The following is a 22,651-nucleotide window of genomic DNA, read 5'->3' as shown; positions in this document are numbered from 1 at the left end:
TGGTATTTAAACAAATTAAATTTGTAATAGTATTTAAACTAATTATTACTTACTCTGGATTTTTAACTAAAAGGCTCTGAATAAAGTCTGTGGCCAGCTGTGAAACTGATGAAAAAGTTTCTTCTGAATAATCTACATTAACTTGAGAAATATTGAGGTATGTTTCTTGATTGTCTTCTCCCACAAATGGTGATGTGTGAGTTAACAACATATATGTTATTATACCAATATTCCTGAAAAACAAGGGAGGGGAACTTAAAATATATGTTAATTTTTGAACATTTATATAAAGTACAATCGACACTCAACATACTCCTCTCCTCAAAACTGGTACAGTTATACTACAGACTTAAATTGCTTTTCAAAATTCCTGTATTGTTAAAACTAAAATAATGATCTCAAAGTGTGCCTTACAGAAAGAGAATACAAGGATTGCACATGTGTTACATAAATACATTGTATACAATATGCATAATTATCGCTACAATCTACCCTTCACAGAGATACCTGCTGTGGAGTACACAAAGCTGCTGTAGCAGTTCCTAAATGGTTTCCAAGGGCAAAGTAATGCCTTATGAGATGTAAAGAGAAGTTCTGCACAAATAGAGGCTGCAAGTTTGGTGAAGCACAAAGCTGGGCAGGCAAATTTTTTCACTGCAAACCTTTTAAAATCTGTAAATATGTTAATGGCAAGTCTGATGCCCAGGAGCCAGAAAAAGACAATATAGATTACATGTTTTACCAACTTATTTAGTCATATCATCTTTTTTCCTGGGCAAACCTATGAGCAGCTCCATGGAACACAAAGAACAGGTCTAAACCTTCCACTTGGTCTGTGGAGTCAGTCCCCTCTGTGGTCTCAACTGAAGCTCCAGTATCAGTTCTGGTTCTATTTCCTATCCTATTCTCTCTTTGCTAGCCACAAAAACTCACAATTTCCTAGAGATGTACTCTCATAAAAGTACATTTTTGGGTGGACCTGATCTCATTTTTCTGCTTAACAAATATCTTCTTCTAGCTTTTTTTTGAGACAGTCTCTCGCTGTCACCCAGACTGGAGTGCAGTGGTGTGATCTCAGCTCACTGCAATCTCCCCCTGCCTGATTCAAGTGATTCTCCTGCCTCATCCTCCTGAGTATCTGGGATTACAGGAGCCCACCACCACACCTGGTTAATTTTTGTATTTTTAGTAGAGATGGGGTTTCACTATGTTGGCCAGGCTGGTCTTAAACACCTGACCTCGTGATCTACCTGATCAGCCTCCCAAAGTGCTGGGATTACAGGCATGAACCATGCCCGGCCAACTCTTTTAGACCTAGATCAGATGTCTCCCTTCGTGAGGTAGAATCCAGCAATGGACTGTCTGCTGCTGCTTCTATGCTTATTAAGCATTTCACCTTTATTATAAAACATGCAGCACTGTACTGCAGTTATTTTGTTCTTTTACTCAATGGAGTTTTCATCACAGAGATTTTCTTATTTATTTCTGTACTTTTGGCTCAGAACTTAAGTGTTATTTAAAAAGAATGGATAGGTAAATATTTTCCTATAGCATAATAATGATATTCAAATAAAATCTTTTGAAGAAAGCCTGATTATTTACTCTTGGAGTCAAAGAACTCCAGAATATACATTTCCCAACTTTCCACAAAGGTGTTTAGGTAACTAACAAAAGCTTACCACATATCTGTTGCTGTGGTAATGGGATCATAGTTCAGGATTTCTGGAGCTGAAAGAGAAGATAAAATTTAAATTAAATATTGACAAATTTAAAACAAGAAAATTACTTTATATTAAATTATAACGGGCTGGGCGTGATGGCTCACACCTATAATCTCAGCGATTTGGGAGGCATAGGTAAGCAGATCACCTAAGGCCAGGAATTCGAGACCAGCCTGGCTAATGTAGTGAAACCCTGTCTCTACTAAAAATATGAAAATTAGCCAGGCATGGTGGCACATGCCTATAATCCCAGCTACTCAGGAGGCTGAGGCAGAAGAATCCCTTGAACCAGGAGGTGGAGATTGCAGTGAACTGAGATTGCACCACTGCACTCCAGCCTGGGCGACAGACTGAGACTCCCTCTCAAAAAAAAAAAAAAAAAATTATAACTGGATTTAATTTTGGAAAGCCTAGTGATATAAGATAATAGAAATTTAGAAATTTAGCACAGTATTAATTATTCTGTGATTGGACATTTAAACATCCCTAATATTGAGTCAATTCTACGATCAGATGATTCAAAAACACTGATAATATTCTTGGAGTAACTAGTGGCTAGGTAGTTAAACTCATTAAGGTTAATCTTAATCAGAAAAAACAATCATAAAAAAGTAAAATGTTGGAAGCTAGAATTTAAAAAAAATTTAGTTTTATTATTTTGGAATTAATTTGCATTATTTTATTAGACTAACAAGTTTCTCTTTTGGGGTAAATAGGATCATGTGCATCTGCAATGACGTTATGAGTAAATTATGCTTCTCAAAAATGCTAGATTTTCTTTTTACTTTTTTGAGATGGAGTTTCGCTCTTGTTGCCCAGGCTGGAGTACAAATGGCATGATCTCAGCTCACTGCAACCTCTGCCTTCTGGATTCAAGCGATTCTGCTGCCTCAGCCTCCCAAGTATCTGGGATTACAGGCATTCACCACCACACCTGGCTAATTTTGTATTTTTAGTAGAGATGGGGTTTCACCATGTTGGTTAGGCTGGTCTCAAAACTCCTGACCCTCAAGTGATCCACCTGCCTCAGCCTCCCAAAGTACTGGGATTATAGGCATGAGCCACCTCACCCAGCCAGAAATGCTGTATTTTCCTTTCTGTTTTTTTGAAATGGAGTCTTGCTCTGTCACCCAGGCTGGAGTACAATGGTGCGATCTCGGCTCACTGCAACCTCCACCTCCCAGGTTCAAGCTATTCTCCTGCCTCAGCTTCCCAAGTGGCTGAAGTTACAGGCACCTGCCACCACACCCAGGTAATTTTTTTATTTTTAGTAGAGATGGGGTTTCACCATGTTGGCCAGGCTGGTCTCGAACTCCTGACCTTGTGATCTGCCAGCCTCAGCCTCCCAAAGTGCTGGGATTACAAGCCTGAGCCACTGCACCTGGGCTTGAAATGCTAGATTTTCAAGTGGATTAAACATTCCTCTTAAACTATCAAAGACCTAATTTCCAAAGCAATTAATTTTCTGCTGTCTTCACTTGCCAAAAAAAGTACAAAGCAAATTCTCTACACTTTCTAAACATTACATTTCCTAAAGCCTAACATTTATTAAGAAAGCCTTTAAATCATATATAGTCAGCTTCTGTTAAACCACCTACAACATTTTCACATATTTCTGTGAGCTTTGTTAGCAATAATTACATTCATTTATTGTAGGACTATAGCCCCAGTTAGCATTCAAAAGTTAGGAATTCTCTTTGTTTTTTATTTTTGTAAAAGACAGCTGCCTGAGTTGCATCTGTTCTGTTTAGTTGTATCTTTTCAATGTCCACATGGGGATGTAAGTATGAACAACAAACAAAAAAAGGTAACAAGATTATTACTATAAGTTAAAATACTTCAAATGTATAGGCTGCTTTAAACAACTTAAAAACCTTTCATATGCATAATCTAATTTGTTGATTTCATACAATATGCCCAGATTACCTAATCAAAGGGTCTTTTTGGCATTCTTCTTCAAACTCTACTTTCACAACCCTACGCAAAACCTCGTATTTTAAAGCAGCAGCAATAAACAAAAAGGAGGTGCCAGGCTAACAATTCCTGTCAGTTTAAACCGAAGATACCTGTATTGCAAACACTCTGGAATTGGGACCAGACAGAAATTAGAAGTGAGATCTAGCCAATAGCCAGGCTTCAAAGGCAATCGTGGGCCACTTGACTGTTGCAGTTTTTCATTTTCCATTTTTCCCTAACTTCACTCTTATCCATTTCTTTTTTCCTTATGTACAAAGCCTTTATACACAAACGTTCAACTTGTACACTTAAATATACAGTGTCCCCTGAACTGCTGTAAATGTTTGATACTTTTATTCAATACATTTCATTTAATTGTGTCATAACCAAGTTTTAATGTATAAAAATACTTGAACCAATCAAATCCTTTTAACTGAATTGAATTACATGCTCTAAATGATACCAGGTTCCACAGAGCTATCATTTACTTAATACATTTCAAAATGGTATAGGAAATAAAAGGAAATTCTTACCTAAATATTCTGGTGTTCCCATGATTTCCCGAAGTTCACACGCGTTACCTATTTTTCGAGACATTCCAAAATCTACTATTTTAATGTCCCCGAGAGGGTATATGCTGCTCAGTAATATATTCTGTGGCTAAATAAAGCACAACAAAAACATGATAAGTAATATACAATAAAAGAATACTAGTCTCAGATGGGAGGTATATTAAGTGGAATGTATTGCTTAGCTATTATACATTTCATTGAATCATGTATCAAACATTTACTGACTTATATTACTTAGGAGGAGCTATTATTCAATGATGCATAAAGTCAAAAACACACTCAAAAAGGATTCTATGTTTGAAGAAAAAAGAAGTTTGATGGAAAAATTGTTTAAGATATAGAATACTCAGTAATAAAAAGACTACCTCATTCTGTCAATTAGAAATTCCAAGAAGTCTTTGCAGTAGAGATGATGCTTAAGCTGAGTCTTAAAGTAAGAGTATGCTGGTTAGAAAGGTGCTCTGGGTAGCTAGGTGCGGTGGTGTGAACCTGTAGTCTCAGCTACTTGGGAGGCAATGGTGGGAGGATTGTTTGAACTCAGGAGTTCAAGAGTAGCCTGTGCAACATAGTGAGACCCTGTCTTAAAAGAAAAAAGAAAAAGAAATGTGCTCTGGGGAACAGCACAAAAGAAGGCATGAGGAATGAGCATTAAACATTTCCAGGAATGAAAAATGGTTCAGTACAATGTGATGATTCTGGATGAGCTGGGTGTGACTGTTCCCTGGCTTTAGCTTAGACAATAAGAGGCATAGTATATCTCATCTGTTGCTTCCTAGAACTATGTGACTTTGCTTTACTACTGCAGGCCCATAGCCTATTACAAAGTCCCCTGCTGCTGTCATAACCCATACCCCTGCCAAGATGCTGCTCCCAAAATCTGTGCAAAGAATTATAACAGTTGCTTAACTTTGGGAAAATCTCATGCTTATTTATTATTAAAGCACAGAGCCTATTACAGGAGAAAAGGTAAAAGTAATTAGCTCTGTTGTTGTCAACCACAGGTTTATATGCCATCCCAGACTTCAAGTGGTATATGATGCAATGTAATGTACTTGGGTTGACGTTAGCAGGAAAATGACCCAAGAAGAAGCTGATGGGAACATGATTATCTTGGCATTTACTATGCTGCTTCTTTTCCAATATTTTTTCAGTTGAGGAAATAGCAAGGATACTAGATGGTAAATACCGTTCCCCTGTTCCATAGTGGGGCCCAAAACAGAACTACAGGGTTTTTTCTTTTGAAAAGGCAGTAAAAGGGTTTGGAAATTAAGGGAGAGGCCTGGGGTGTAGGTGGAGATTTTGGAATTATTATTATTATTAAAGTGGTAGTAGAAGCCAAAGGATTATGCAAGGAGACCACATAAAAATAGAAGAATCTAATGCTCGAAAAATAAAGAGACAGAGTGATTTGGATCTTAAGGTCCTTGTGTGGCTATGAAGGAAGGATAAAGAGAAAGAATAAGAACATGAGAGATGGAGACAAGAGACTGGAGGTTTGGGGCTTGGGTAAAGAGTTGGAATGATCTGGAAGGAGCCAAAAGACTGAAAGCCTCAAGACAAAAATGAATGAAGGTAATGGGAGCAAATGAATGAGGATTAGCAGGATTTATTTTCAGAGATGGAGATTACATAATTAAGCATTTCAGAGATAGACAGCCTTATAAAATAAGAAGGTCCAGAATATGGTTGTAAGAGTGGGATGGAATGGAACAATTCCATCTAATGTAGGATTAGAACACAGCAATGATACATTTTAAGAGCTCAGTGATTAATTTCAGCTGTTCACACACAGTCTTCTCCTTTCTGCCAATATAAAATTAAGGCCACATTGCACACAGTTAAACAAAGAGCACACCAGTGCAGTCTAGACAACCAGGATTGACCATTGTTTCCTGTTAATACCAGTTTGCAATTGCGCATACAAAGAGCAGAAGAAGAAGACAAATGTTCTATTACTTTAAATCATGTTACATTACCTTTAAATCAAGGTGTACAATGTTATTCTGATGTAGATAATAAACCCCTTCAAGTATTTGTTTAATGAGTCTGATAACATCATTTTCAGAAACCATTTCAGCCAACTCAGGTAAACACAGGTTGAAAATTTCTCCACCTGCAGCACTAAAATAAAATTCAAAGAACAGAGACTTGAAAATTCATTCACCTAAAAACTTTTAAATATTGTGTACCTGTTAACTAAAAGACATACAACTATATAAATGTTAATACATACACTTAAAGACAGGGCAGGGAAGTGAGAGATCCTTAAGGAAAAAAATAAGTGATGATGGCCGGGTGTGGTAGCTGATGCCTGTAATCCTAGCACCATGGGAGGCTGAGACAGGCAGATCACTGAAGGTCAGGAATTGGAGACCAGCTTAGCCAACATGGTGAAACCCCATCTCTACTAAAAATACAAAAATTAGCCAGGCATGGTGGCAGGGAAGCTGAGGCAGGAGAATCACTTGAACCTGGGAGGCGTAGTGAGCCGAGATTGCAGCACTGCACTCCAGCCTGAGCTACAGGGGAAGACTCCATCTCAAAAAAACAAAAAAAATTAAAAAAAAGAAAAAGAAAAGAAGTGATGAGACTATTTCAAATTCTGGTACTAATACTTGAATATTAATAAATAAAACTGAATTGCTTTATAATCCAATAATGTTGCAGCCTGCCTTCACTGCAATAAAGATAATAAAAACAGTAGCTCTTTGTGCTTTCTTCATATATCAATGCATATTCTATTTTGCCATGAGGCTCAAAATAGATGATATTCACATATATCAATTTATATATGTATCATTCATATATATATCAATTCATATATATCAATTCACATATGTATGATATATATATATCATCTATTTTGAGCCTCATGACAAACGTGAGGTACATGGTTATTAAACCCATTTTACAGAAGAAACAAGTACAATTAGGTTAAGAAACTTGTAAAATGTCACACAGTAAACAGATGGCCAGAATGTGAATCTGCATAATATGAGTAAGAATCTGCATTCTTAGCCAACACCATCCTGTATTGTAGCTTCATCCAGAATACTTGGGGCCAGAAACCAAATAAATAAATAAATTCTAAAGAATTAAAATTTAAAGAACGCTGAAAATGGCACAGTGAAAAATTCCTAGGTTTGTAATAAATCATTGGAACATAAAACCTAACTCTGCTATTTACCTGCAATATAACTTAGAATCAGTTACTTATAGTCACCTATAAAGCAGAAATATCATTAAAATCAACACTTTTTTGGGGGGGCGATTAAATCTAAGTAAGATAAAATTGGTCAGAACATCATGCAAAAACATTTATACAGTTATTCATCAAATTTGTAAGGTATGTTTGGGAATACGCAAGTATATTCTACGTGATAAAACAGGAACTCACTCTAGAAAATACTATTACTGTATTTTTACTTCTTTGGCTCACTGCTACAACCACATCAAGAACAGTATCTAGCATGTACTGTAGTAGGTGATCAGTAATGTTTGTTGAATGAATTAATGATGGACTAGGCAGTGATTCTTTAGAGGGGTTGAAACTGGGGATTCGGAAGTCTCAGTGACTGCCAAGAGAAAGAAATATGTCATAAGCGTTAGGAGCCATAAGAAGAAAAACTAATGGTGGGCTCAAATTTGAGTCCCAAGTTGAGAGTCACAAGGAATGACACTTCACACTGCAGATATAACTTGCAATTGAGCCATCTGAAAGTAGTGAGCCAGTCAGAAGCCACAAAGATTTGCTACCGTACACTTTCTGACTTTCCAGAAAAAAACTCTGTAGGACAGCTTATAAGAAATACATGTGAAAGCTCCAATCACATATATGTCACTTTAACCCCATTCTACCCACCGAAACTCCCTGTAAATTCATGAGACATTAATTTTAACATCTGCCTCAACATATCATGATAATCTGAGTATTGAAAAGTGGAGTTTGCTATTAAATTTGTAGTAGTGAACTCCAAAATAACAATTTTGGGAATTCACATTTTTTTTTTAATTTAAAAAAGAAATACATTAATCTTCAAGAATAATTAATATACAGATTGCCTAGGAGCCCTTGGTCTGCATGTCAGTATTCATTTCTCACACCCATTCTCAAGGTCTCTTAAGGGCAGAGTGGGAACCAAGGCACAGACTGTCAGTGACACCATCACTCCTTCCCCTTCTGGTTACATTGTTTAGTTTCAATGACACAAATCCTCTCAAAATAGAAACTGATCTAAATACATTCCTGCAAAGACACTCAAAATAATATTACAAATAATACATGAGGTAATATTACTAATGCAATCATAAGCAAATAAGAAAATGAAAGAACACTTTAGATTCTCTTAGAATATATTTTTTGTTAGGTACTTTACAAGATATAAATACTAATAATCTAGTCCTATCTTATAAAAATTAGGCCAAATAACTTGAAATTATTAGAAAACTGTATAAAATATGAATTTACATATTTAGATCCTCTAAATATACATAAAAAATAGATGTGTATTCTTCATATGTACAACAACATAGTTTAGGTAAGAAATTCATTCTTGAATACTTTATGATTATTTATTTGCCAACATTTTATACTACAAATTCGCTAAAGTTACTTCAATAACCAGAACACTCTATTAATTCTAAAATTCAAAACAAAATACAAGAAAGTAAAGTGAAAGTATGAAAAGCGATTTCCAGTGCCTAGGAAGAAACAGGATAGCATGGTGCGTATAGGATTGCCTACTGAAATAAAGACTGCCTAGGCTTCATTCTAGCTCTATCACTAACTAGGCTAGGTGAACTGGGACAAAATATGCCACTGTTTCTTCTACCGTAATGTGAATAATATTAATAATAGCTCCTACTTCACTGGTCTAAGAATTAAACTGGATAATCCTTATAAAGTATTAAGCACAACATATCCTAGAAGAATCAAAGCAGATCATTTCAATAAATATTTATCACAGTATCTGACACATGGTAAATATTCAATTAATATCAGCTATTATAATGAGCCAACAAACATTAATTGCAAATCTAGATTTTGAAGGAAATTTTTAAAGTCTTTGCTAAATTATAATCTATTTTTAGAAACACTATATTCTTAAGTGAAAAGAGGGTTACAATAGAATATGCCCATTAGATCAAAATTTTGTCTCCAAAAGTACATATACACAGACCAAAAAATAAGAATAACTTTTAAATACAGGGATATGCCATAAAGTAACCATCATTTACATGTGATTTCTCTTTTCTCTGTCTTCTAAATTTAACACAATGAATAGGTATTATTTTTATAACCAGAGAAAGTATCTTCAGAGTTTTTTCCTTGTTTAATAATAAGATCAAATAATATACTATGATCGTCAGCCAATCACACTGTCTCTTCCCTTTAGTTTGACAAGGTAGCCTATGTCTTTTGTAGGACTGCTATTTCTCACACAACAGAGGGATATAGGTGGTATGGAAAACAGAAAATTAAGAAGCGATAAGAGGAGGGAAAGAACAGATAACACAAGAAGCAAACTGCAGAAGTTAGCAGAAATTGGAAAAAAGAAACAGAAGGAGTGAGTAGCAAACAAGACTTTTGTTAAAGAAGCCACCCAGAGCAGTGACAAAAAAAAAGAAAAGAAAAAGGAAAAATATCTACAGTCAGAAAAGCCACCTATATCATTATCATTGACCTGGGAGTTACATTCAGGTGACTTCTACTCTCTATCTCTCTAAAAAGAGTTTGTCCCTTGCAGGGATATAAAAAAAAAAAAATTTAGGAATTCAGCATCTGCGTTCACTTGCTAATGCATGTGTACATGTGTTACGTGTGACTGTATGTGATAGCACTTTAGCACAGGTTATACAGTCATAAAAACCTATGTGCTATATATTATTTAGATCTACATCTGTGTTTTATAAGGAACAGCAAGTAGAAAAAAATATTTTAGAAAGACTCCTATAACATAAATATATGAAAGATTAAAATCAGAGTATTTTCCTATCAAAAATGTTAATTTTTGTGTTATAGAAAGCCAAGATTTTCAGTAAAACAAAGTAATATCTCAATTATCCATAAAAATGCAAATCTAGTCATATAGCTTTGAAAAGCCATGGTAAAGATTTTTAAAATAAGCATTTATTTCTAGTGATCAAAATAAACTTGTTTTAAAATTTGTGTACTTACAGCTCTTTAAAATTATATTCCTATGTTAACAGAAGAAACAAAGTCAACAGGATTTTAGAATGGGAAGACATTAGAGTATTAACTAGATATATGATGTAAATTCCAATCTCTCTTTTTGGAGGATTGTTTTAAAAATCAAATGACAATACAGATAATGTGCCAATCGTAGTGCCTGCCAGATAGTAAATGTTCAACACACGTTATGGTTGAAATTGTTAAGATCGTATTAAATGTATTTCTCTGGTGATTGAGATCATTTCAGAAGGTAAGGTTTTCTATTTTGCATGTTTTGTTACAGTCTCCATCCTTTTCTGTTGGGTCTATAGTATTTACTTAGAGATGTGTAATAGATAAATTTCTTGACCAAAAGAAAATAGCATTCTCACATAATCTCAGAGTTGTCTCTGATGAATATAAGTTCCCCTTTTGACCTTCACTATTTCTAGGACGAATTTCTGTCCTGTGTTCTCCAAAAGGTAACTGTTCTTTATAACCAACTTTAGTTTGCTCAAAATTCAGCATTAAAAACTTAGTATGTCCAATTAGATAATATGTTCCTTCCAGAAGTTTTTAAAAAAGGTTTTTAAAATGTATTGCTATATTTTATTTAATTCTCCAAATACACTTTAAAGACCCTTGGTGTGGAAAAGTCTTTGTCACATGGACAGTGGTGATGCAATGACTCAATTATCCTCAAATTTTCCTCCATATGTTTAAAAAGATCTAATACTACCATCCAGAAAAGTAAAGATTTGTATTACTTTCCAAGGAAATAAAGGGCTAAAAAAAACATGTAGTAGACTTTATAACTGGCAATGAAATACTTTCCTATGTATTAAAATAAAATGAACGATTTTTTTTTTTTTTGAGACGGAGTTTCGCTCTTGTTACCCAGGCTGGAGTGCAATGGCGCGATCTCGGCTCACCGCAACCTCCACCTCCTGGGTTCAGGCAATTCTCCAGCCTCAGCCTCCTAAATGAACGATTTTAATAATTGTTAAAAGTGACAAGCAGGTTGCAAGATTTAAGATTAATTCACAAAAGTAAACAATCTAATTAAAAAAATAGGTTAGGTAGAGGCAAAACAAAACACAAAACCAAAAAGAAGCTATAATTGTTCCAGAAGTTCCAGATTAATTTATAATTAGCAAATGTAACAAATCAAAAAAGTGCCTTTTAAAAGTGACTGTGTGCTGCTCATATGGAAGGAAATTTGACAACATCTACTACAACTACATATGCATTTACTCTTTGACCAGCAATCATTCTTCTAGGAATTTACTCTAAAACTACATCTCCATTAATAATGCCCATTCATAGAATGTCAACTGACTAAAGCAAGATCCAACCATACAACAGAGTACTATGCAGCCATTTAAGAAACCAGCCATAATAATAGTAAGAAAGATGCCTATGAACTAATGTAGAATGATTTCTGTAATATATTGTTAAGTAAACAAAAACAACAAGGTGCAAAGAAGTACATAATATACTACCTTTTCTGTAAGTAAGAGTAAATATATACAAGTTTGCTTATATTTGCAAGAAGAAACACACAAAGAATGAGCCTTTGTTATAAGTAACAAAGAATGGTTACCCATAAAGGTAACCACATGTATTCATTGGGTCGGAAGAGAGTAGAAGGAATAGGAATGAGAGCAAGATTTTGGAGTACAGGGGATACAATTTTTTATACATTTTTTGTGGTTTAAAAAATAATTTTTTTAGCTTTTTAAATATATGGAGATGGGGGTCTCAGTTTGTTGCCTAGGCTGGTCTTGAAGCCCTGGATTCACGTGATCCTCCCACCTCAGCCTCACAGTTTACCAAAAAATAGATTTACCTTATTAAAAACTATTGTCACCTTAGGCATACTAAACATAAATCTAGCTGATCTCTTCCGAATGTTGCAAACATTCAACACATTTTACATACCTGTAATAAATGTGTCAGACTAACATGCAACAAAAACACTGTAAGAGTCACATGTCTAACAAACCAGTTACCTTTACAATTCTCTATCCCTACCACCTGGTAAACTGTGGGAATATTTAGGTGTTTTCACTTTTTCACAGACTTGTGGCAAGAGACATATTTATTTCTTATTGCTGCAACTCCTAACATAGTGTTTTACGCATTACACATACTAAATGTATTTCTTTAACAATGTATTAAGCATAGTTTTATGCAGTTTACCTTTCTATTCTCCTTATTTTCTTGAAAGTATTTTTCAAATAGATGAAGAAAATATACAAATTACTTCAATTCTATCTGCCCATCAGATTGAGTGCCAGAAAAATTCAATTAGCCATTAACAAAATAATAGTATATTCATTTCTCCATATTCCCCAAATGTTGTGTTTGCCATTTGTTTATTTTGTGTTGTTAGTTTTTGTGTATGTGCCTGAGGCTGTACATTTAGCCTTATGAAAATATTCAAATATAAACTAGGATACTTTTACATTTTATTAACAGGAATCTTTACAGGTGCTTGTCATACTTTTATCATTCGTATTCTTGACATTTCAATCATCTTATCATAGCAATTAAAATAGGTACCATTAAGTATATACTTACTATTCCAATATCAAAATGATTTCACTTGTATTTTCATAGACCTCATGAAGATTAATAACACGGGGACAGGACTTTGCCAATTCAAGCACAGCAATCTCGTGTAAAATTTCTGCTCGACAATCCTGTCCTCTTCTTCTCTTTTTTAGAAATTTTGCAGCATATTCTTGGCCAGTAGATTTTGATATACATTGTCTAACCACAGCAAATTTTCCTCTGGGGGAAGATGAAGACAATGAATTTTAACTCTTCCATAGAGAACAACGTTAGTATATTACAGATACTGTTACATCTCTGACTAAAAGTCAATTATTTGAAATATTTATGCCATTAGGAATTTATCTTTGTTCTCTAAATTGAATCAAATATATGTACTTTTACAAAATTTATAGTGCTATCACTTACAAATGTAAATGGCAAACTATAACAACAGGATAAGACAGAATTAAATTTATTCTTTACTATTAAAATGATACATTATCTTGGGAGGCAAGGCAGGCGGATCACTTTCAAACTTCTCTTTGAAAAGATAAAGACCACTGACCTGTGGGAAATAAAAGTCAAGCTATTTATTCTCTATAAAAAGTAAATTAGCCAGGCGCAGTGGCTCACGCCTGTAATCCCAGTATTTTGAGAGGCTGAGGCAGGCGGATCACGAGGTCAGGAGTTCAAGACCAGCCTGGCCAACATGGTGAAACCCCGTCTCTATTAAAAATATAAAAATTAGCCGGGCATTGTGGTACATGCCTGTAATCCCAGCTACGCAGAATATGTAGGAGGCTTGAGGCAGGAGAACTGTCTGAACCCAGGAGGCAGAAGTTGCAGTGAGCCAAGATCATGCCACGGCACTCCAACCGGAGTGACAGAGTGAGACTGTCTCAAATAAAAAATAAAAATTATTTCCCTATATTATCATTGCAGGGAAATAATCTCATTTGCATACCAACTCCATGCCACGCTCTTGATATAAATTATTGTGTTTAAGTATCACAACAATTCCATATAACAAAGGCTATCCTATTCTTTAGACCTCAGAGAAGATATGTAATTTAGTCAAGGTAAAGATTTAAACTTAGATCTATTTCCAAAAATTGTACCCTTCATATAGGTATCACATTAACACTCTAATTAGAATAGCTTACCTTCAAATATAAGAAATAAAAGTGAATGCAAAAATGGGTATTTGACTTTTTACCAGTATGTCTCTTAGTAATGCTCAGTAGTCTTTGAAGTCTGTAACAGATAACGAAGGTATATGTGTCCTACAGAAAATATTCAAAGACACTTCATGATAAACTAAGAAAATCAGTGGTTATCAACAGCCATGTACAAACACACCCGCTAAGGTCATGTTTATCATTTTAGAAATAAGTATGCTTTTAGCTCTTTCCAATAGCAGTGCTTAGTACCTCTGCCAAAATGTAAAGACACTGAAAATTCATTTCTATTGGCATATGTGTGTACAGTTACCCAAAATTTATTTTCACAAAGTCCTAAAGCTATTCTGAGTCAAGGATTATTTTGGGAAACTAATAAAAGCTATTCTATTGACTGCCTCCCAAGAAAAATGTACACAAGCCCTTAAATAGGAAGTTTTACATATAATTCCAGAAGGTTTCAGATCTTGAAGCCCACTCATAAACCTTGTAAGGCCGAGTATAGGGGATCCAAAATTAAGAACCTCTACCTTAAAGTTTGAATTACTCTCTGGTTTCCAATACTAACAAATCAGGTATAAATAAAGGATCTTCAGGAAGCAACATTTGTTCCATAACTCCTCTTGTCCCAATTCCCTTCAATATATTTCTAACACAGTCTATCAGACTCTTAGTATGGAAAACAAAACTTGGTGTTTAGGGGGTACTGGGTGGGGACTGAAAGACTACATTGGTTGATTGTATTTTACTAGCTATCCCCAAAGGTCAAGATGACAAAGATTCTTACTTTTTATTACCAAGAATTTCCTCAAAATTGGTGCCAATGAAAAGTAGTAAAAACCAAGCTATAACTTGACTTTTCTACATTTATCAAAATATATTAATATATAAACTAAATAAATTTGCATTTAAAAACCTGATTCTTTGAAAGCAGTTTTAAGATTTGAGAATGTTTAACTATAAAATATTTTCTCATCGTATGCAAAAGGAATACAAACACACACACACACACACACACACACACACAAACACAAACGTTAGTCCTTTTATAGTTAAACCATTGGTGTTTCATAAATTGTATACTGGATAAACTGAGTCAGAATAAGATTAAACAGCTCATAAAAGGTCATACATAGAATTGGAGCACCAAAAATAAAACTCTGAAATGTGAATTTCTAACTTTCTGTACTAATCACTATAAAACAATTCCTCCCTTTAAAATAGTTTTGGTAAAGAAGTGTAACTCACTTGTTTCTATCAGTTCTTACTTAGATATTGAAGCAAAAACTTGTCTAAAACAGGAAGGAAATTTTGGGTTTTATCAAGAAATTCACTTGTAAAATTTAGGAAACAAAAACTAGTTAGCCAAGAAAACTGTGCATCTGAAAAAAGAGTTTATAGTAGCACTTGTGACAATTCAGTTCTGCTATAATTTTATTATTTATTATATCTACGAGCCAGAATTCTCCCAGAAATAAAGAACAAAATTAAGTAACACTTTTTATCTAATTGTTCCAGGTATTACCAAGAGGCCTTTTTTTTTTTTTTTTTTTTTTTTTTTGAGACAAGGTCTCTATCACCCAGGCCGGAGTGCAGTGGCAGGATCTCAGCTCACTGCAGCCTCAACCTCCCAGGCTCAGAGGATCCTCTTACCTCAGCCTCCCATGTAGTGGTGACTGCAGGCATGCACCACCGCTCCTGGCTAATCTTTTACATAATTTGTACAGAGAATGCCTCCCTATGTTGCCCAGGCTGGTTTCAAACTCTTGGGTTCAACTGATTCTCCTGCCTCAACCTCCCAAAGTACTGAAATTTGTCAGGCATGAGCCACTGCGCCTGGCCCAAGAGGCTTTCTTGAACTAGTATAGTACTAATTAATCCAGGGCAAAGCTGACTAAATGATGTGGGTAATGATTTATTTATTTGTCAATGTTTATCACTAAGTAAAAGCTCCATGAGGGCAGGGGCCATGTCTGTCCTAATTATTACAGTAATTATAAAATCTACAATTTGTTAACACATAATAGGAACTGAAATATCTGTTGAATGAATGCCAGAGTTATGCACCCACTATAATACTATATACTGTGCTATTCTGTATCCTGTACTTAAAGTGTTTGTATTTCTTAAAAGTTTGAGATTCCAATAAAATTATGTGTGTGTGTATTAATTTATATGCTATGAAGGTAAATATTTTTACCATAATTATCAAATGACTTAGAAAAAAAAATATGTTTTCCATTCTAAATGTTAGTTTGGAAGCATAAAAAATGATCTTTGAAATATAATGTTTCAATGTAATTAAAACATTTAAGAAAAGTTAAAGCATTCAAAAATAATCCTTAAGTCATACTCTAAAAAGCCAAGGCTAACTAGGATTTCCAGCAGTGAAAAGATCTAGTAGTTACCCTTCTGCATTCTAGAATACACAATAAAATGTGAAAGGAGGCGGGAGGGTAAGCCACAAAGGAAGCTGACGCTTATTTCTGAATCTGCCTCACCCTTCTAACCACAAGAAGTCCTATGAAACCTTTGCCTCAGTTGGGGGAAGGGTAGAAAAAACTTACCCAACATGTTAAAAAACAGGAACAATGCAAGTTTTTTGAGAATACTAAAAAATGAACTGTTAACTTTTATATAATTTCCTTTAGTTTGCTAAAGGAAAATGAATTAAACACTAACACTGAAATAAAAAACAGTTGATTTAGAAAGATAACTTTCAAAATGTGCAAGCCTCAGAAGAAATAAGATTATGATTCTAATTTCCATTTCACAAAAGTATAGGATATTAAAATTGGTAACAATATTGAAAGAGCTTTCATTACATTCCTGGCAGATGAAAAGTCACGATTTCTAATTTATCAAGACCTACTAATTAAACATATCAATATTTACCATGTGACTCATTAGTCCACATCAATTCAAAAGAAAGATGTTAGTCTCTTTTATAAAGATATTTTAAAATAGGAATTTAACAATCAATCTGAATTTGTCTTAATCAAATTCTATCCTGAGTTTTTGATCTAAAATTCTAAAAAGTATGCCTAATTCAACTTTATGACAGCACCTCATTTATAAAACTATTTAAAATTATTAATATTGTCCTCAAAGTTTAAATTGTCCAAAGCCCTCAAAACAAAAATACTTTATAGACTTTTTAGCTCCCATAATGTCCCAGATTTTGAAAAGTTAAATTAACAAATGTAAGTAAATTTGCTCATCAAATAGTAACTTAGAAAAATAGAAAAGAAAGTGACTTTTGTGTACTGTTCAAGACTCTGCATGATATTCATTTCCCCATCACTGAAGCATTCAAACTGAGGCTGGATAACAGTTTGTTGGGGAAATTATGGGAAAGATTGCTGTACTACATAAAAATATTGTATTAGTAAGACCACGGACCACAGAAGTCTTTCCAATGCAGAGATTCCATGATGAACTGAGATACAGGAAACTTAAAAAAACACAACAAAACTTAACTTCTTCCTATTATAATGCAAAGTGAAGTAATTAAGATTTAGGACAATTTCTTAAAAACATTTTAAAAACTGCATCTTTGAATACACCATTAAAACATCCAAATATTTTGCACGTTAAATTAGTATTCTTAGTCAATGAGGTAGATATTATCATTCTTATTTTGGAAAAGAAAGGCTGCATCCAACATGTGCAAAGTGAAAAAGCCAGGGCCTGCCTCTACCCTTAAGATAAAAGGCCACCAAGAATGGAATTACTTCTCATGATTCAGTCAACCTTTCTTTTCACATTGAGATTTTCAAAGATAAAAATCAATCACACTGTTTTGCACATTTATCAATACAAACATGGACTTAGTAAACCATTTAACATAAGACAAAACATTTACCTCCAGAACTAAAATCAAACTGAAGATACATAATGACCACCATCGTCCAACCATTCATTAAGCACCTTTAAAGCTCAAAAGATGCTGAATATATAACTTAAATAACTTGGTATATCTTTTATAACTTTATACATATTAAAATGCTAGTACAGAATGGTTTCATAATATCAGGTCACTCCTCGCCCGTATAGAGTTTATACATTGGTTAAGCGAAAACAATTTGTAAAGGCTTTAACTTATAAAACACCATTCATTGAGACATAGAATCAGACTATGAAATATAAATTGTTTCTTTTTGTTCAACTTAGGAGAGGGGGAGAATCTCCCTATTTCTTTCTTTCTTTTTTTTTTTAAAGTCCAGCACAATATCCTAGAAATTTAAAAAAAAAAAAAAATTGATTTAACAAAAGCTTACATAGCACTGTACTAGGCACTTTACAAATATTAACTAACTTAATCCTCATAACAACCATGTAAGATAGACACAATTATCTTCACCCCTACTTTTCAGATGAGGAAACTACAGCACTAAGAGGTACAGTAGGCAGGGCACAGGGGCTCACACCTATTATCTCAGCACTTTGGGAGGCCAAAGCTTTCAGAAGACTGCTTGAACCCAGGAGTTGGAGACCAGTCTGAGCAACATGGCAAAACCCTGTCTCTACAAAAAACCAGCCTAGTGTGGTAGTGAGTGCCTGAAGTCCCAGCTACTTAGGAGGCTGAGGTGGGAGAATCCCTTGAGCCTAGGAGACGGGAGTTTGCAGTGAGCCAAGATTACCTCACTGTACTCCAGCTTAGGTAACAGAGTAAGACCCTGCCACAAATAAAAATTAAAAAAAGAGGTATAGTTATTTAGTTGAAGTCACACATCTAGTAAACATGGAATCCAGACTTGGACTCGGCAGTCCACTATGCTGAGTTGCCTACTGCCACGCACAGACTCACATAAGGACAGGGACCTCCTATTGGAGGCTCTGAAGCTAGGTAGGATATATGATGTAAGTTCACTAAACCCTCCACAGATTTGATTTTCTAGTCAGTTAAGACTAGACCCTATGTAATAGCAACAGAGATGATGACTTTCCTTCCTAATCATTGTTAAATAATGATTCCAAGTGAGTTTTATAGAATTCTAAAAACACAAATCCAAAATTTGAATTTAGACAGCATACACATCATACAGTTTTCTTACCTCCCTAGCTCTTTAGATGTAAGTATATAGAAATTATTAAAGTTTTCCATTTTCATTGGAGTTTGAGGAGTTGTGGTTAGCAGGCCCGAAATACTTCGGCAATCAAATCTCCTCCTCGACATGTTAGGTGATTCCCAGGTATGCTTCTTTAATCACTTATTTTTACCTATGCAAAAAAAAAAGAAGACAGAGAAAAGATGTTATCTCAGGCAGGATGTGCATTGCATTACACAACTTCAATTATAGCTATAAAATACAACTAAAAAAAAAAAGAAGAGTTAAAGAGCACATTCTACCCACAAGGAGGAGAAAAAACAACAACAAGCACACACATAAACCAGTATCACTATGGCATTTGAAAGAAGTTACTGACTTCATTTCAGAATAAAACTACTGTAAAAATCCTCTCAATTCTTTTTTAAAAAATAGTTATGATAAAATTATAACAGAAGCAATCACTTAGTTTCATCATAAAACTCCATTCTTTAAAGTTATAGAGGTTTCAGTTGGCACGATGGTGCATGCCTGTAATCCCAGCACTATGGAAGGCTGAGGCAGGAGGATCACTTGAGGCCAGAAGTTCGAGACCAGTCCTGACAACATAGCGAGACCCCAGGTCTACGAAAAACTTTAAAAATTAACTGGGTGTAGTGGCTTGCACCTGTAGTCCTAGCTGCTTGGGAGGCTGAGGCAGGAGCATTGTGTGAGCTCAGAAGGTTGAGGTTGCAGTGAGTTATGAATGTACTATTGCAGTTCAGCTTGGGCAATACAGTGAGACCCTATCTCAATAAATAAATAAATAAAGTTATAGGTTTCACTTATAGATAAATTATAGATAATTTAATACAAGGTAATGATTATTCATTTTAAACTTATTTTCACATTACTAAAAAAAATTGGTGGTAAATGCACATGTTGTGAGTTATATTACTGATGTTAATGACTACAAGAAATAGAACGTTTTCCATGGATTGGCTATGTTTCAGTACTGAACTCAGAAACTCTCAAATGTCTTAAGAATCCCTCCTTTGACGGCACTGAGCACAGAGCCTGCTATATAAGTGCTCAATAATTTTGTTGGAGAATTGACTAACTTACACATAAAGCACTATTACAAAGTTATGTATCTGAAGGTCATACATGTATCTGGAAATCTGTGATATTTGTATGCATTCAGTGTTATCAAAACTATTATGTTAACTGTATTCATAAACAATAACGGATAATATATTTCAAGACACTTATGACTTACTGCTATGCCTACTTAATAAAATATCAAGTATTATTCTTTTAGCACCCTCCTGTAGTAACCCACTAAGCATTTGTTCCTTCTCTGCCACCTTTTTTTCCTATTTCCTACTTGATATGTACTGTTCTTTATCTTCCTAAATTCAAATGTCAACTACATTTTACTTAGCAAAAAAGTGGTGTCATTAAAGTTCAGTGTTTTCAGTTTCTACATTTCCTCTTCTTGGTGTTATTCTCAAATTATGAATGCATCACTGAAGTTCAGTCTGGGTAACAGATAGAGACCTTGTCTCAAAAAATTAAATTAAAATTACAGCTTTCATGTAACTAGACAGTACAACTGTTTTCTCTACATCTCTTAGTCTTTGGGGAAACAAAGCTCAACCAGTTTGGGGCTACGTCTCTAGGAGTCTAAGGGTCATAGTGTAGCATTCTGAGAATAACGTTCAGACTGAAACATACCTGGGTCTGAATTCCATTCATCTATCATACCAGCTATGATACCTTAATTAAATTATTTAACTTTGCTATTGTTATGGGCTGAATTTTATCCTCCCCCAAATTCACAAGTTGAAAAATCCTAACCCCTGTACCTCATAATGTGACTGTCTTTAGAGACAGGGCCTTTAAAAAGGTGACTAAGTTAAAATGAGGTCATTAAAATGGGCCAATTGGGACACAGACACACACAGAGGAAAGACTATGTGAACACACTGGGAGAAGACAGCCATCTGCAAGCCAAGAAGGCAGGCCTCAGAAGAAACCAACCCCAGACACCCTGATCTCAGATTACTAGCCTCCAGAATTGTTGAGAAAATATACTTGTTAAGTCACCTAATCTGTGGCAATACAGTTATTTAGAAACAAAACATGAAATATTTCAAATGTATGACAAGGAACACTATATACAAACATTTACTTTCCAGTCTTATTACTTGGTCATATTTCATTTAAATTAAAAATAAATAAAACACATTAAACATAGCCCCTTTTTTCCGCCCCCAGTTTATACTCCCACTAGCACTACATGGGACGGTTTATCGCTACTTTGACAATACTGGCCCAACTCAGACTTCTAATTTTGGCAATTCAGTGTGATGAAGGTGAAATGGAATTTTGTTGTGATTTACTTTGTATTTCCCTGTTTACTAGTGACGTAAAGCTTCAATATTGCTGACTCTAAAGTATGGATGATAAAAGAATCAATCTTATAGTGCTGTAAAGATTAAAAGTTAAGATACACTGAACTCATGTCCATTGACTCACATACAATGCAAGTCACAAGGGCATATCATTATTGTTCCACAAAACAAAATTAACATTCTACCCAAAATACTCTCTCTGCAGTTCCCTGCCACTGTTGAATAACTGTACCATTTCCATGTACAAAACTCTCATCCCAACTTAAACTAATTCTTAAAAATCTTTTTGTTTTCTGTTTTAACTATTTGTGTATTTTCTTAGATCCGATAGTGCTCAGTTTCACTGATTTTTCATTGTTCTGAAAGATGAATATGGGTACCAATTTCCTCATAAGTTAATCCACTTATTGCTAATATACCTACATCACAAGCTGCTGTAGGCATCCATTAAGCATTTAAGTTCATTTACCTTTTATTTACTGCATTTAAACCAATTGTCAGAGCCAAGATACTTTTCCATTTCCTCTCCTTTGGCCAATTTTGCATATAGTAGAGCATAAATGTCACCTTTGTCCACCAAGCCCTCCACAAACATCTGGTTGCCCTTCATATAAGGTACATGGGGGTTATTAGCCAGCTCTCTGTCGCTCCTTCTTCTATCTTCCTAAATTTCCCACCAAATTCTCTTTAACGCCAACGATTCCCAGAACTTTTCTTGTCTTCTACCACACTTCATCTACCTATAACTGATTCTAAATTACCAATATGTCTCATTCCACTTGAAATCCATTTCATAACATTTTATCAGGTTATACAAGTTTAAAAAAAAAATCTTAAGGGACCTGATAAGTAAATTTGCATGCATGTGTATACACAATTATAGGCACAATTAGATGCTATGAAAAGTGTGATAGAAGACACAATTAAGTTTTCAATTACACAGTACTATTAAAAATAATGGCATCTCATTTATTTTTAAAGATTTTTTTCATTAATTCTTATTATAACAATTAAAATATGAATTTAGAAGTAGATCAGTGAAGGAA

At 34.6% G+C, this 22,651-nt stretch overlaps 1 protein-coding gene across 1 annotated transcript in view; it reads right to left on the bottom strand.

The window, feature by feature from the left end:
* STK17B (serine/threonine kinase 17b) overlaps positions 1 to 22,651 on the bottom strand; it is a 32,525-nt gene that overhangs the window by 4,646 nt on the left and 5,228 nt on the right. Inside the window, exons 2-7 of the mRNA XM_012454047.3 lie at positions 19,216 to 19,381; positions 13,005 to 13,217; positions 6,226 to 6,370; positions 4,211 to 4,337; positions 1,680 to 1,728; positions 54 to 233 (exon numbers count right to left, since the gene is read on the bottom strand). Of these exons, the coding sequence (XP_012309470.1) occupies positions 54 to 233; positions 1,680 to 1,728; positions 4,211 to 4,337; positions 6,226 to 6,370; positions 13,005 to 13,217; positions 19,216 to 19,337 (836 nt within the window). The 5' untranslated portion in view covers positions 19,338 to 19,381. The remainder of the gene's footprint in view (positions 1 to 53; positions 234 to 1,679; positions 1,729 to 4,210; positions 4,338 to 6,225; positions 6,371 to 13,004; positions 13,218 to 19,215; positions 19,382 to 22,651) is intronic.

The sequence above is a fragment of the Aotus nancymaae genome, unplaced genomic scaffold (assembly GCF_030222135.1).
Source record: "Aotus nancymaae isolate 86718 unplaced genomic scaffold, 86718_ANA_hifiasm-v0.15.2.pri h1tg000008l, whole genome shotgun sequence".
NCBI classification, from domain to species: domain Eukaryota; kingdom Metazoa; phylum Chordata; class Mammalia; order Primates; family Aotidae; genus Aotus; species Aotus nancymaae.
This window is presented reverse-complemented; position numbering and strand designations above follow the sequence as displayed.